Source organism: Mastomys coucha, unplaced genomic scaffold (assembly GCF_008632895.1).
Source record: "Mastomys coucha isolate ucsf_1 unplaced genomic scaffold, UCSF_Mcou_1 pScaffold15, whole genome shotgun sequence".
NCBI classification, from domain to species: domain Eukaryota; kingdom Metazoa; phylum Chordata; class Mammalia; order Rodentia; family Muridae; genus Mastomys; species Mastomys coucha.
The window spans coordinates 63,583,661-63,596,456 of record NW_022196897.1 but is presented as its reverse complement, the minus strand read 5'-3'; the positions used below and the strand labels follow the sequence as shown (position 1 = coordinate 63,596,456).

At 42.0% G+C, this 12,796-nt stretch overlaps 1 protein-coding gene across 9 annotated transcripts in view; it reads right to left on the bottom strand.

Moving 5' to 3' along the window:
• Positions 1 to 398: 398 nt before the first annotated feature.
• The window catches only part of Osbpl6 (oxysterol binding protein like 6), a 194,222-nt gene continuing 181,824 nt past the window's right edge, over positions 399 to 12,796 (bottom strand). For all 9 annotated transcript variants that reach the window (XM_031370696.1, XM_031370699.1, XM_031370702.1 and 6 more), the window contains 9 exons: positions 12,259 to 12,512; positions 11,275 to 11,412; positions 10,744 to 10,807; positions 8,863 to 8,941; positions 6,939 to 7,083; positions 5,673 to 5,817; positions 4,122 to 4,248; positions 2,623 to 2,745; positions 399 to 1,582 (listed from right to left, as the gene is read on the bottom strand). In XM_031370696.1, the coding sequence (XP_031226556.1) occupies positions 1,474 to 1,582; positions 2,623 to 2,745; positions 4,122 to 4,248; positions 5,673 to 5,817; positions 6,939 to 7,083; positions 8,863 to 8,941; positions 10,744 to 10,807; positions 11,275 to 11,412; positions 12,259 to 12,512 (1,184 nt within the window). In that variant the 3' untranslated portion in view covers positions 399 to 1,473. The remainder of the gene's footprint in view (positions 1,583 to 2,622; positions 2,746 to 4,121; positions 4,249 to 5,672; positions 5,818 to 6,938; positions 7,084 to 8,862; positions 8,942 to 10,743; positions 10,808 to 11,274; positions 11,413 to 12,258; positions 12,513 to 12,796) is intronic.

The window sequence follows — 12,796 nt, the reverse complement described above, 5'->3', positions numbered from 1 at the left end:
GAGTCTAAAGTAACACTTAAATTCAGATGGTAAGAATCTAAGAATAAAACTCTAACAATAAAATATATGTAATTTTCTAATTCACTAGGAAGCCCCCTAAAGAGATTTTCTTTTTAAACAGACAGGCGTTTATATTGTCATGTACATGCAGGAACTTAAAAATGCCAATGCAAGCTTCCTACAAAACCATCTGTGTACCTGTGGAGGAAAAACAAAACTTGAAGAATTCAAAACACATCTTGCCCACCCCCACCTTTGGAATGGATAATTTTTTTTTTTTAAGCCTAAGTTTTATATATATGCCCTTAGCAAGGTAGATGATTAATATGTAACCGTGTATCATATGGAACTGCTTGATTTTTTTTTTAAAAAAGAAAGATGATTTTTGCATAGGATCCATTTACATAATGCAAATAAGCTTTTGCTCTCCATGGGCTCTGAGCAGTGTCAAGCTGTGGGCATGAGTCAGGGATGTGAATGTATTGTACGGCCTTGTGTGCCACTCAGAAACAGTGCTTTATGGTACCACCCAGCCTAGGCAGAAACTGGGGTTTCTTACTTCCTACTGAAGTTTAACACTGATGACAGGTGTCCAAATCTGATACAACTTTTGCCAAATACCAGGGCACACTGTGAGGTCAGACGGAGGAGGGATGGTTTACTATCTGGACACAGGACAGGAACTTAAAGAACAACAGAGATCTGCTTAGCATACAGTACTTTAGCCCTCTTGCCCCTCAGATCCACCACACCAGAACTGATTTAGCAAAAGAAAGTGAGTTTTTCCTCATTTAACCCTTCTACCAGCTGAATCAATGTTCTGACCAAGAAAGTGAATCATGCCAGGATTCTGTCCTTCACATACACCTATGAGCACACATGTAAAAAACAGTTTATTGTACATCTTTGCATTTCTTAAGGCATGAACAATGTTGTAAAGATGGAATGGGTTTCGGGAAGCATCATGTCTATTTTGACGAGGCTGGGACAAGCATACCACATCAAAAGAACACACTTCAAGTCTGAACTAACTGACTATGGCCCAGGAGCTCCTAAGGTACGGGATGACGCTTTCAGACAGCAGACTGAACATGTAGTTTGTGTATCATTTAAAACTCTCCTGATCGGCTTGAAGCGCCTGTTACGGTTTCATCTTCTTTTCCGAGTCTTCTGACTTTGGACTTTATATTCTCCTTCTTTTAGTCTGCTTTCCGAGGAGGGCATGGGTTTTATTTATTTATTTATTTATTTATTTATTTTAAGGAATATGGTTGCAGCAAAACAGAAAGGATCCAAAAGTGGTTAGGAGCCTTGTCTAATGCACTTTTGAAAATCCATTATAAAGATGAATAGAAAAGCAAATGGGAGGTTTTCAGTCGACCCAGAAACCACGCGTAGCTATAAGAAACATAATTGTGCATAGTTATTTATTCATTCCAAGTGTGGGATGTTGTCTAGCTCTACGTCTCCAGTTTACCAAAGAACGGGGCTGTCTACTTTGCTAAACCCAGGGTCCTTTCGAAGCTCCCAGTAGGTGTCATTAGAAACCCAGGCTTCTCTTTGATTTGCATCAATAACTTTTCTGTGAAAATATGAAAATCAACGTTAGCATCAAGGTCACCTGAACTGAGTTCTTTCATACATGTATTATATACAATTAGTGTCCTATCTGACAGTTGATAAGTTGGAAATTTCTGGCCAGAAATAAAGTAACTTTTGTCATTAAATGATTGAAATAAAAGAAAGAAAGAAAAAGACTAAAAGACTAAGGGCAGGAACTAACGGCCTCTAATTAGCTCCGGGCAAGGGGAGAAAGCACAGAGGCCCAAACACAGCTCTGTAAGCATGGTAAGGAAGAGCTACCTCCCAGGGACAGTAGCTGCAAAAGCCTGTGAGGCCCATGTCTGAAGGACACACTGCAGCCCCCTGAAGGGCACACTGCAGCCCCCTGAAGGGCACACTGCAGCCCTCTGAAGAGAACTCTGTAGACCTCCTGAAGGGTACCCTGCTAACCTCTGATGAGTGAGGCTGCACTTCCACCACAGGGTGATCATGAGATGACAGCTCTAAGGGGGAGAATGCTACCCTGTGCTTTTCTGTGCAGGCTCAGGATGACAGATGATGGATCTGGAAAACCACAGATTCATCTGTGTGATGTTTATATAATCCTTTAAATAATCCTGTAGTAATCATCTCTGATCATACCACAGTGGGGCCAAATCTGAGCAGACCCAAGCTCTGTGTGACAGAAATAAAATCAAATCCTAATGAAGTCATGGTGCCCTTGGGAGCAGAGCCCCAACCACTGCCCGTGTGAGGAATGGGAATACCTTCCTGCCACTACAAAGGGTCCAGAAAAAGGGAAATGCCTTCTAGTGAGCTCCTCACTCCTCATCAGTGTCCACAGAAAGAAAAGGCCATTGAGAAGAGCTAGCCCTTACAGTCACTAACTTTTACAAGCACAAAATCTGATTCAGTATTCTCACTGTCTGATGCAAAGTTAACCATATTTGCTTAAGTTCCCTAGACACTCTGCAAGCTTCTCTGTCTCTTTACCACGAGTGCCTCATGGTCTGTGGCAACCATTAGTAAAACACAAACTAGTGGGAATGGCTGACTTACTTAAAAAATTTTGGTATATGTTCAAGGTTGTTTTCTTCCATGTACCGTCTTCGAGATCTTTGGAGTTCCTCAACTCTTTGTTTCTCTGCGGCTGCGGCTTCTAGGTTCCCTTCTTCCAAGAATCTAGGCAGAATACAATTGATATTCCAATGTTAGCTCCTTTTAAAAAAACATTGGCATAGCGTTACCTGCTGGTTACTGAGAACATAAAATCCTGAACCGTGGTGACATTACTGATGCCCCTTCATGTCTGTCCCAGGCCATGTGTCTTCCATTTGTACATCAATTAATGTACTTTCTGTGTATGTGGACTGAATTACTCTATCGGGAATACAATGGAAAGGGGGCAGGTGAGTGGTTTGGCCTTGAGCACTTCTCTGTGCAGTCTGGGTGGCTGAGAGCTCAGATTTTCCTGAAGAATGACTGTGGAGGGTAAAAATGACATGAAGTCATGAGTTGGGTTCTTTTTCTCATAGTGCCAAACGTATTTGTTAAGGGTGTGCTGGATGGTGACTGGCTATCCTCTACTGAGAGACCAAATTGAGAGCAAGGAGTTTTCCCCCTTTACCAGGAGTGTCAGAGCTATACTGAAATGGAGCTGAGCTATACTGAAAAAGTAGCTATACTGAAATGGAGCTGAGATGGTCAAGAGACCCAGTGATGATTTGTAAATGTTTACATCTGGGGCCGGGAGGCAGCTTTGAGGTAGGGAGGATTGGGTTGCCACCTACGAGTGCGGGCGTGCACTCACACTCACTCATATGCATGCGTGCATGCATTCACCTTTACATTTGAAAACAAGAATACATAACAGTGAATAATAAAATACATACTGTAAAAAGTCAATTGATGAAACTAAATGTCAATTAGTGAGATACACATTCAGAGAATAACATAAACTGCACTTTTTAGTAGAGTATATGGAATCATATGTAGAACAGAATGTCCTGAAAGTCATACCAAGGATATCTTAAGGAGGGAGAAACTGCGCACATAGTGGGACGCAGAGAGCTGATCTTGGATGGAATGCAGATGGCAGACAGAATTTTGGGGAAAATGAAAATGAATTCTGTAGACGTGGATCATAGATCATTTAAAAATAATAAAACCCAAACTCGGTGGTTTGAGTACAACTCCACACCCTCTGGACCAAGGTATGTTGCGAAAGCTCCAGGCCCCTGGCACGCTCAATCTTCAGTTTAAATGACACTTCATGTTCCAGGGCAACGTGTATAAAGAGGTTATAAACACAGGGAGAGGAGCAACTCTGTAGTCACCACCTGAGTTTTCAGACATTTTGTAAGTATGGAGGAAGCTTTGTGCCCAACATAACTGGCCATGTCATTTTGCCCAGATTTGGAAACTCAGGTATTTCTAGGTGAATAAGGGGACAAACAAATACAGGAAGGAGCAAACGATGATGTTGTACATAGTCCCGATGACCTCTGACACCTGTCTTGCTATCTAGGATACTGCAGAAACTCTGCAGGCGCCCTGACCTTTGATCTGGCCGGAATCGGGCATCTGTGGGAGGAAGGAGGTCCTTCAGGACAGGATCCAACTCATTGAGCTCCACAGCAAACCTTGTAAAGCCATAGTAGAGCTCGTAGTTGGTTGGCAGAGAACCTGGAGGCAGACAGAACAGCTGTGAGAGGGAAAGGCTCACAGCGAGGGAACGAGCCAACATCATCAGGCAGAGCACTGAAAGAGAGCCCTGCTTACAAACAGGTCTGTACTGATGAACATAACACTCTTTCCTTTCGAGTCTTTAAACTGATTCTGTTTTGCTAGGTGAGAAGGTTTATGCTGATGGTTAGCACTGAAAGATTAGCATATTTAATAAAACCCAGTCTTTAAATAAAACCTTACATTATAGTCATAGCCTTCATTCACTGAACTCGGTAACTTTATAAAGAGCAGGCTGGTTAACTACAAGCTTAACATCTCACCAGAAACATCTGCATCAAAGATGCAGTTATAAATGAATATTATTAATATTTCTTTAGAACATTTAAAAACTATTTTTAACATTGTGTGTGTGTGAGTGTATGTAAATGTCTGTGAGAGTGTATATGAGTGTGTGTGTATGTGTGTGTGTGAGTGTCTGTGAGAGTGTATATGGGTGTGTGTGTGTGTGTGTGTATCTCACTTTGCTGTCAGGCTAGTCTTGGCTGCAGGCATGCACCGTCACACCTAGCAGTGAAGTAAGACTTCACTTGATGCCCAGAACCTCACTTCTTCTAGGAAGTGCCCACCCACTGACTGACACCCCCAACCTCTTATTGGCGCTTGTTAGTAAATTCTAAGAATATTTGTCTGATTTGCTTACTGAAGTATTCCAACCACCTAGAACAAGGCTGATGCATGGTCAGTACTCAGTCATTAGTCACTAAGAACGGATTAATTACTCTACCAGAAGGAAGTTCATAAACACACAACAGTGCCCTTTAGGAAAACAATAACAAAATTGGAGGTTACCTGACAAATTTCAATGAAAATAAATGTTCCCTAGCAAATTTTTCCTATTCGTACTTGATATTCAGTTACATGCTAATCTAATGCCTGGTTCTGCCAATGTCTTTTATTAAGTGCCAGCATGTCACAGTTCTGCTGCTCAAGTAAAAGATGGCTCACTGTGGCAAGCTCCTGCATTTGTAGGTTAGAGATGCTATGTTTCCTTTGTTTTATTTAAAAACTAAACAGGGGCTTGCTTATGCATTTCAATTATATTTATTTATTTATCTTTACTTAGCACACCTAAGGGTTTGCACGTATGGATTATGTTTAAAGCAACTTCCCATGGCAGATTTCAATAGGTCACTTTATTTCGTGTCAGTGATTCGGCCCATGTTTTAATAATCAAGTATCCAGTAGTGGATTATACATATAGCTTCTTTGTTGAGTGTAAATGTAATGGCAAGTGCCTTGAGCATTTACATTTAAGATGTCTCTATCAGAAGGAAATGAAAGGCAAACTCCATGGTACATCCCAGTGTTCCCTCCCGTCTGTTGCCCACAGCCTCCTGACCAGGAAGCTCAGATGGTTTTACCTGGTCTCCAGATGCACTTTGCCGAGGGGGCCACCCCGCAGTAGAGTCCTTCGTGCCACTTCCCAAACAGTCGGTGCACCACCTTCCCCTCCTGGTCTATCACCACCCCTTGGACTTCATTCACATTGGAGTTCCAGTAATTCACCTGGAAAACAAGCAACCCCGAGTGCTTTAGCAGCATCAACCTGTCCTTTCCATACGAACAATGTTCTTTCCCTTGGAAGATAACTGAGCACATTCCATCCCGTATGGAGGACTGCCCTTCTTGCTCTCTGTCTCACTAAGGAAGCTTAAGCTGGCCGGGACCTTAATGTAGCTCAGGTTGACACAAAACTGACAATCCTGCCTCAGATGAAAGTGCTGGGCTTAGAGGTGTGCGACAATAGCTGGTTAGACTGATTTCTCTGAAATGGGTAGTCACAGGGCTAGGCATGTAGTATGAGCACTGGCTTACCATGGGCAAGACCATGGATTTGATTGATTCCTGGTACCATAAAAACTAAACCAAATCAAACTAAACCTTCTGCTCTATGCCAAAGCATGATAACCTGCCATTCTGTGGTTCCAGATCAATTGTTAGCTGAAGAACCCAATATTAACTCATAGGTTAGTGATTTTTCTCTTCAGATTTTCTCCCTTTGCTCATGCATCTTAATGAACTTCAATGGGACATGATATCAACATAATTGGTAAGCCTGTAATATACTTAAACAAACATGGATATGGTATTGTCTATTTTACTTTGGAGCAGTGTTAATTGGAAGAATGGGGTTCCATGGGCATTTCTGTCCCTAACCCTTTCTTCTAGATAATAAAGGCAATGCTTTCTTTTGGCTCAATTTGGATTGCTTCAGGAAAGGGTTAGGTGGGTTTGGAATGACTGGCAACTGTCATCTATATGGTTCTATTCAAGTATTTTCAGTAACTGGCAGCTGTTCTAGAATGAGCTCCTAAATAAGATCACCTAAATATATTTTGTCATCATCAGGCAATACTCAAGGACTCAGTATAGGAGTAGAATATGGTCTAGAATTTTACTGAATGTACTGGGTGACTATGTAAAAATAGGATTCTTTGAAAATAAACTCATTTCTCCTTTGGCATGATACTTTTGACCTCTACAAACTCAGAAGTTTATATTTCTCAAGCAACTCAAGCCCAGTTGTGCTTTCTTGTCTAAGAAGACATGATGCAGGGCAGCTTTCCTCTGGGTGCTTCCTTAGGAAGCATTCTGTACAAGCCTGCCTTTTCTACAGTGCCACTTACCTTGACAAATGTGAGTTTGCAAATGCAAACACTGCTTTTGGTATTTCTAATGGTCACTTCTCCATAATGCTCGATCCATCTCCTCCCACTGAGGATGTTGTGTATGCATGTAGTGACTTTATTCCACACGTAGTAATCTCCATATCTGCAAAGAATACAGCACTGGTTAAAAGCAACGGACACAGACATGTTAATGTTCCTACAAAGGAGAATAGTGTCTGGATAAAACCTCCTGTTCCCTCACTTTCTCCCCATTTCTTGAAAAACCTCCGTGTAGTCATAAAAATGCATGACATCATTTATTTGCTTACAGTAGTGAAGGGTTCTATGAACCTAAAACTGCTAAGCTCAACAATGCCTCTCCTCTAGCCCTCTGGTTTAGTGACATGTCAGAAAATACTCAAGAAGTCAAGTATCATGAAGGTTACTATTTACCAATGAACAGAGCATGAGAACAGAAGAAGGGTTTAGTCCTTAGACTTCTGGAACATGGAGGGATTATTGGGCAAGCCATCACAGATGAGGCTGTCTGTAGGTTTGTGGCAGGGAGGTGGGCATGGTATATAAGGGGTAGGTAAGACACAGGGGCCAGGAAAAATACGGTATTTAGAGTTCTGTAAGCAGTGGGCTCCAGGTCATGAGGAGGGCAAGGAAGGCATTTAATACCCATTGAAGACTCTGTATTTACAGGCAGGCAATGCATATTGGTAGAAGGATTGGAGAGGAGAAGAAGAATTAATCAGATACACATTTGAGAAAGGTTACTCTCAGAACACTCTCGAATGACATTTTCATAATAAAAGTTGAAAAGAAAGATGGAGTCATTCTTTAGGAAAAAGACAAAGTGAGCAAGCCTATCTATGGCAGGAATCCAGTGCAGATTCTGGGAAATGATGTTTGGAATTTCTGCCAACCAATGAAAGGACACGGTCACAAATCAGGTGTAAGTTTGCACATTACACATATTTTTAAGTAAAACTATATTTCATAATGAAATAAAATGCTTCTAAGGTCTAACTAGTGTGATACAGGTATTACGGACACCCGGGGAAACTCGTTATTCTTCGTAAGTTTTCACTTATTGCAATTTACTCTTTAATCTTACCTTTCTTTGATATTCAATCCATGAGCACACTGTGTGCTTACGTGTGCACGACCGAAAGTGCAAGGCACATGTGTGGAGGTCAGAGCGTAACCTCAGGCGTCTTTGCCTTCCCCCTAGAGACAGTGTCACTGTGTTGCTTCTCTCCTGCATCCCGCAGGCCAGGCTGGCCTGAGAGGTCTCTGAGGACTCTCCTGTCTCTACCTCCCGTCTTCCCACAGCACTGAGGTCCTTGCACTTGTGAAGTGCTTTTATACACTGAGCCACCCCTTTCGCTCCCCTCCCCAGCACATCCTACCATCCAAACAGTTAAAACCCAGATCAGCCAAACAAGCGAAGGACAACAAATTAATATCTTGGTTCTCAAAACAAATATCAATTAATTTAAAAAATTTATGGCCTATGTCTTCTAAAATTTTAGTATGGAATACAATCATAAAAGAATTCCATTGTTAGTTTTTGATAACTTAAAATAAGTCTTTTATCTATGCAATATATATATATGTATACATATTATGAAAATATAAGTAGTATAGAAAAGAAATAGATAAAGGGAGAGCTTGCTAAAAAAAAAAAATGTAAGCTGACTTGCTGGTGGGAGCATGGCCCGTGGCAGCTTTGGGCTGACCAAAGGAGACATGCCAGAAGAAAAGCAGGGAGCCATGGTGTATGTGCAAAGTCTGTTGCATATGTTATGGGAATTCATTCTGATACTTGTGCTGAAGGTGACAGAGACTTTGGGCATACAGGGACATGGACCCTTAGAACCTTCCAGAATACCCACTTGGACTGCAAGAGAAAAGAGAGAGGAGAGCAACGTACTTTGGAAGCATAACATTCAGGGTTCCGACGGGCAGGATTTCCATTGACTTTCCCCAGAACTTATTTTTCCATCTGATATCTAGATGAGATAGCAAGAGGACAAAAATTCAGTGCTCCATGTCTGATGAGTTCTGTAGCAACCAATACCTGTATCATATGTTACAAGGCATATTTTGTAATTACAACTGATCCTGTAGTGTGCATTTAACATCCCAAGGCCCTGACGGTCCTTGTGAAAAAGCCAAGGTGATGATAATATTGTGATTCTTCCCAGGTTCATTATTTGTTCCTCTATAATCATGCTCCCTGTTTGTTTCCACTTAATAAAACAAACTCCAGAAGCTTGGAATAAAATATGTGCATGTGAGAGGTGCTCATATATGTACGCAAACATAAGAGCCTATGGTGCTTAAATCCCCAGATAATAATAAATGCTGCTCTGACTAAATGGTAAAATATAGTCACACACACACACACACACACACACACACACACACACACACACACAAAGCCTGAAGTATATGTAAAAATAACTGCAGTATGGTTATATCATTGACTTATAACATATTTCTCCCTATCCGAAGGAGTTATATGTCACAGAGAACAGCAAAAGATAAAAGAGTACACTAAGGTCTTTCCCTACAGATAGAGCAGATGTATGAGCTGGTGGGATGAACTTAATGAACATGTCTCCTGAACTGGCTACGGCACAGCCTGAGGCTCACCGTTCCTTCTCATGTGATGGCTTTATGTTTTCCACATGGACACTCAGATCTATCTGCAAATCTGTAATAATCACCTGGTCCCTCTTGATAAACTAAAAAAGATTAGTGCTATCTTCATAAGATTTCTGACTCTTGGTTATAATCAAGAATTAACTTGTTTTCTTACTTTGTCAAATATACCCAGAACTCTGTCATGGTGTGCTCTCAAGTTAAAGTAATGCTTCCAGTGAGCAGGGAAGTGCTTTCCACACACAAAGAACTATTTTACATTTAATAGTTAAGTCAGAAAATAAGTTCTTTATTTTCCTAAGGGGGTTTTGAAACTTTATCATAGATAAGACTGAATTTATACCACAACAATGGGACTTAAATAAGAGAGTCTTCATCTCAAAGTGCAAGCTCCAAAGAGTCAAAAGACCATGAGTCACTTCAGTGTTTAAACTGTTGTCCCTTTGGGGGAGGAGGCTGTTGCAGAAAATCTACATGTTCCACTACAGTTTGCAGATGCTCCAGTCAGTCCCTTATAGAAAAAGTGCAAGATACTCGTGTATCTTAGATACATTGCTCTCATGTACTTGAAATTATCCTTGAATTACCTGTAAGAACTAATAAAGTGTCAATCCTATGTTAATGGTTGTTACTGTTCCATTTCTCATGGAATAAAAGAAAACTATTGGTACATGTTCAGTCTAGAGAGGTTTTCTGAGTGTTGTCCATATAGGTTGGTACATATGTTTGGGTTGACTAGATGTCTAGACAGATATGCCAGTGAGCATTCCTTTGGGATTAAAATCTCTGTACATACATACGCTAGAGGGCAATTCTGCAAGAGGGCAACAGACATTAGTGCCACAGCATTGAGGCCCTCAAGATACCACGAGGTAAGGTGATGGCACCAGGCCACACAGGCAGCGTGGAGCTCTGATGTGTGATGGACAGTGTGTAAGCTTCGTGGGCTCAGCATCTCATTTCCAAGATGACACAGTTTCATAGTAAAGTGGAAACTTTAATTTCTCAAGCTGATCCCTACCAACATTTACAAATAGGCTCTGCGTTCCCAAGACAGAGATAAAACTGAGCACAGTGTACTTTCAGTAGCTAGAAAATGTCCACAGGCTTATCCGCTTTGACTCTCAAGTGTAATTGAAATACAAACCTTGCCAAAACACAAAGTTCTTGGATTCACAGTGACAGGCAGAGATGGGTGGATGATGGCTAACCTGGTAATTAAAAAAAAAAAAGGCAATCATGCTCATATTCTAATTCCTATAAAGGATGCTTTTGTTTGACTGTTTGCAACAGGGTCTCATCTAGCTTGGACTGGCTTCAAACTCGCTGCATAGCTAAGATTGGCTTTGAATTCCTGATCCTACTGCCTCTACCCAAGCGCTGGGATTAGAGAATGAACTACAATACCTAGATCATCAATGATTTTTTTTTTAAATAATATCTTTCTTCCCCAACAAAAACTAGAGTATCCAGTTCTAATAGTAAAAGTGTCTCAAAATTATAAGTTGTTAATATTCACCATCATGCTTAAACACAGAGACTTTACACACATTTCAAGGGGGTGACGGTGCAGTTACATTATGTGAGTTTTCTGTTAACTGGTAAAACGCCCTGTCTCATACACATAGTTATCAAGTCACTGCGCTGTCCTCTCACCTTGGACAGCAACCTCACTTACTTGTTCTGAGAAGAACCGAAACCCCTTATCTTCTCTTATGCATTCATACGTCTCCCCCAGGACCGGATTGAATGGCTTGCTTCCTGCTCTGAAGTAGGTAGAACAGTACCCTGAGACTGCAAAGGCAGCGACGAGAACCTGTGAGGTCATAGGAAAGGAGTACAATTATGGGAGGGACCTTCCCAGATCTGCTTGCCTCTACTCCCACAGACTGTGTACATCCATGTGGAGGGCTGCAGATTTGATGCTGTTTGCATTTTCAGTTATTTGAATCTTCATCACTACACTGGAAGCGAGAGGTTAAACTACTCCTATGAGAACCATCAGGCAACTGAAGTCAAGTCCTCCACATTCGTGTGTCCACCCAATTTCCTGAATAACAGAGAGTTCAGAGGTTCAGGAGGCCAGCTTGTAAGCCATTTCACAGGTACACCCTCACAGGCATGCAGGTGTAGCTGCTGGTGCTGGTTCAGGCAGAGAGGTCAAGTCCTCCAGCCTTACAGAATAGACGACAAAGTACCAACAGCAAGCTGGTTTCTTAGAGCTATGATCTGGAAACAGATGGGCTCTCCTGGCACTCAAGACTAGCTGACAAAGCAAGGCCCAGCACGCTCTAACCTCTAAGGAGTAGGATATTTTTGACAAACTTTAGGGAACGATCTAGGCCAGCAGGTATGCCCACACAGCTCAAGGTCTACATGCACCTCAGGATAGCTATGAATGAGGCCTAACACGTTTGTAAATTGACTTCATACGGCAAAGCCGAAGGCTGAGCATCCCGGTCGGAGAACAGGCCATGGAAACCTCACAACATGAGTAGCTCCAATAAGTGTATCTAGAACTTCCTTGCTTTGCTTGGTTATTCACACAGATCAAATCTTCTCTAAACCTCAGCCTTGAGAATGTTCTAGACAGCTGTCTACATGATGGCTGCGGCCTAGCTCAGGTCCTCTAGGGGGCGCTGCCCTGTCCTTTGAACCATACCATCCTCTCGTAGGGGTCGTCGGTCTCTGAGGCCTTGTCGAGGAGCTCGCTGTACTCCATTTCCTCACAGAGGTGCTGCAGGGTGTTGAGTGGCTCGTTGAGCTCCACGGGCATGGAGACCTTCGACAGGTCTTTGCCAATGTTGTTCCTCAAGATATTCCACAGGTTAATGTTACTGGTGTCCGGGCAAGGAGCAGGAAGGCAGGTGCGACGGCCATTGCGGAAGGCGCCTCCTGTGAGCTCCCCATTCAGGACTGGGAGAGGAAGAAGGGCAGAGAGAGTAATGCTTCCCCACTCTGACTTCACACCATCAGAGTGGAAGAGAGAACTCTTTCATAGAATGCTGACTGTAATACATCTAACCACCTTAATATATAGGATGACTCCTATATAAATTTGAGAACAAGTGCTCAAAACATCAGGGTAGGATTTTAAACAAAGTTTTAAATGTACTCAAATATTATTTAAGAAAGCAAAGTCCAGTGTGTGTGTGTGTGTGTGTGTGTGTGTGTGTGTGTGCGCGCGCGCGTGCGTGCAC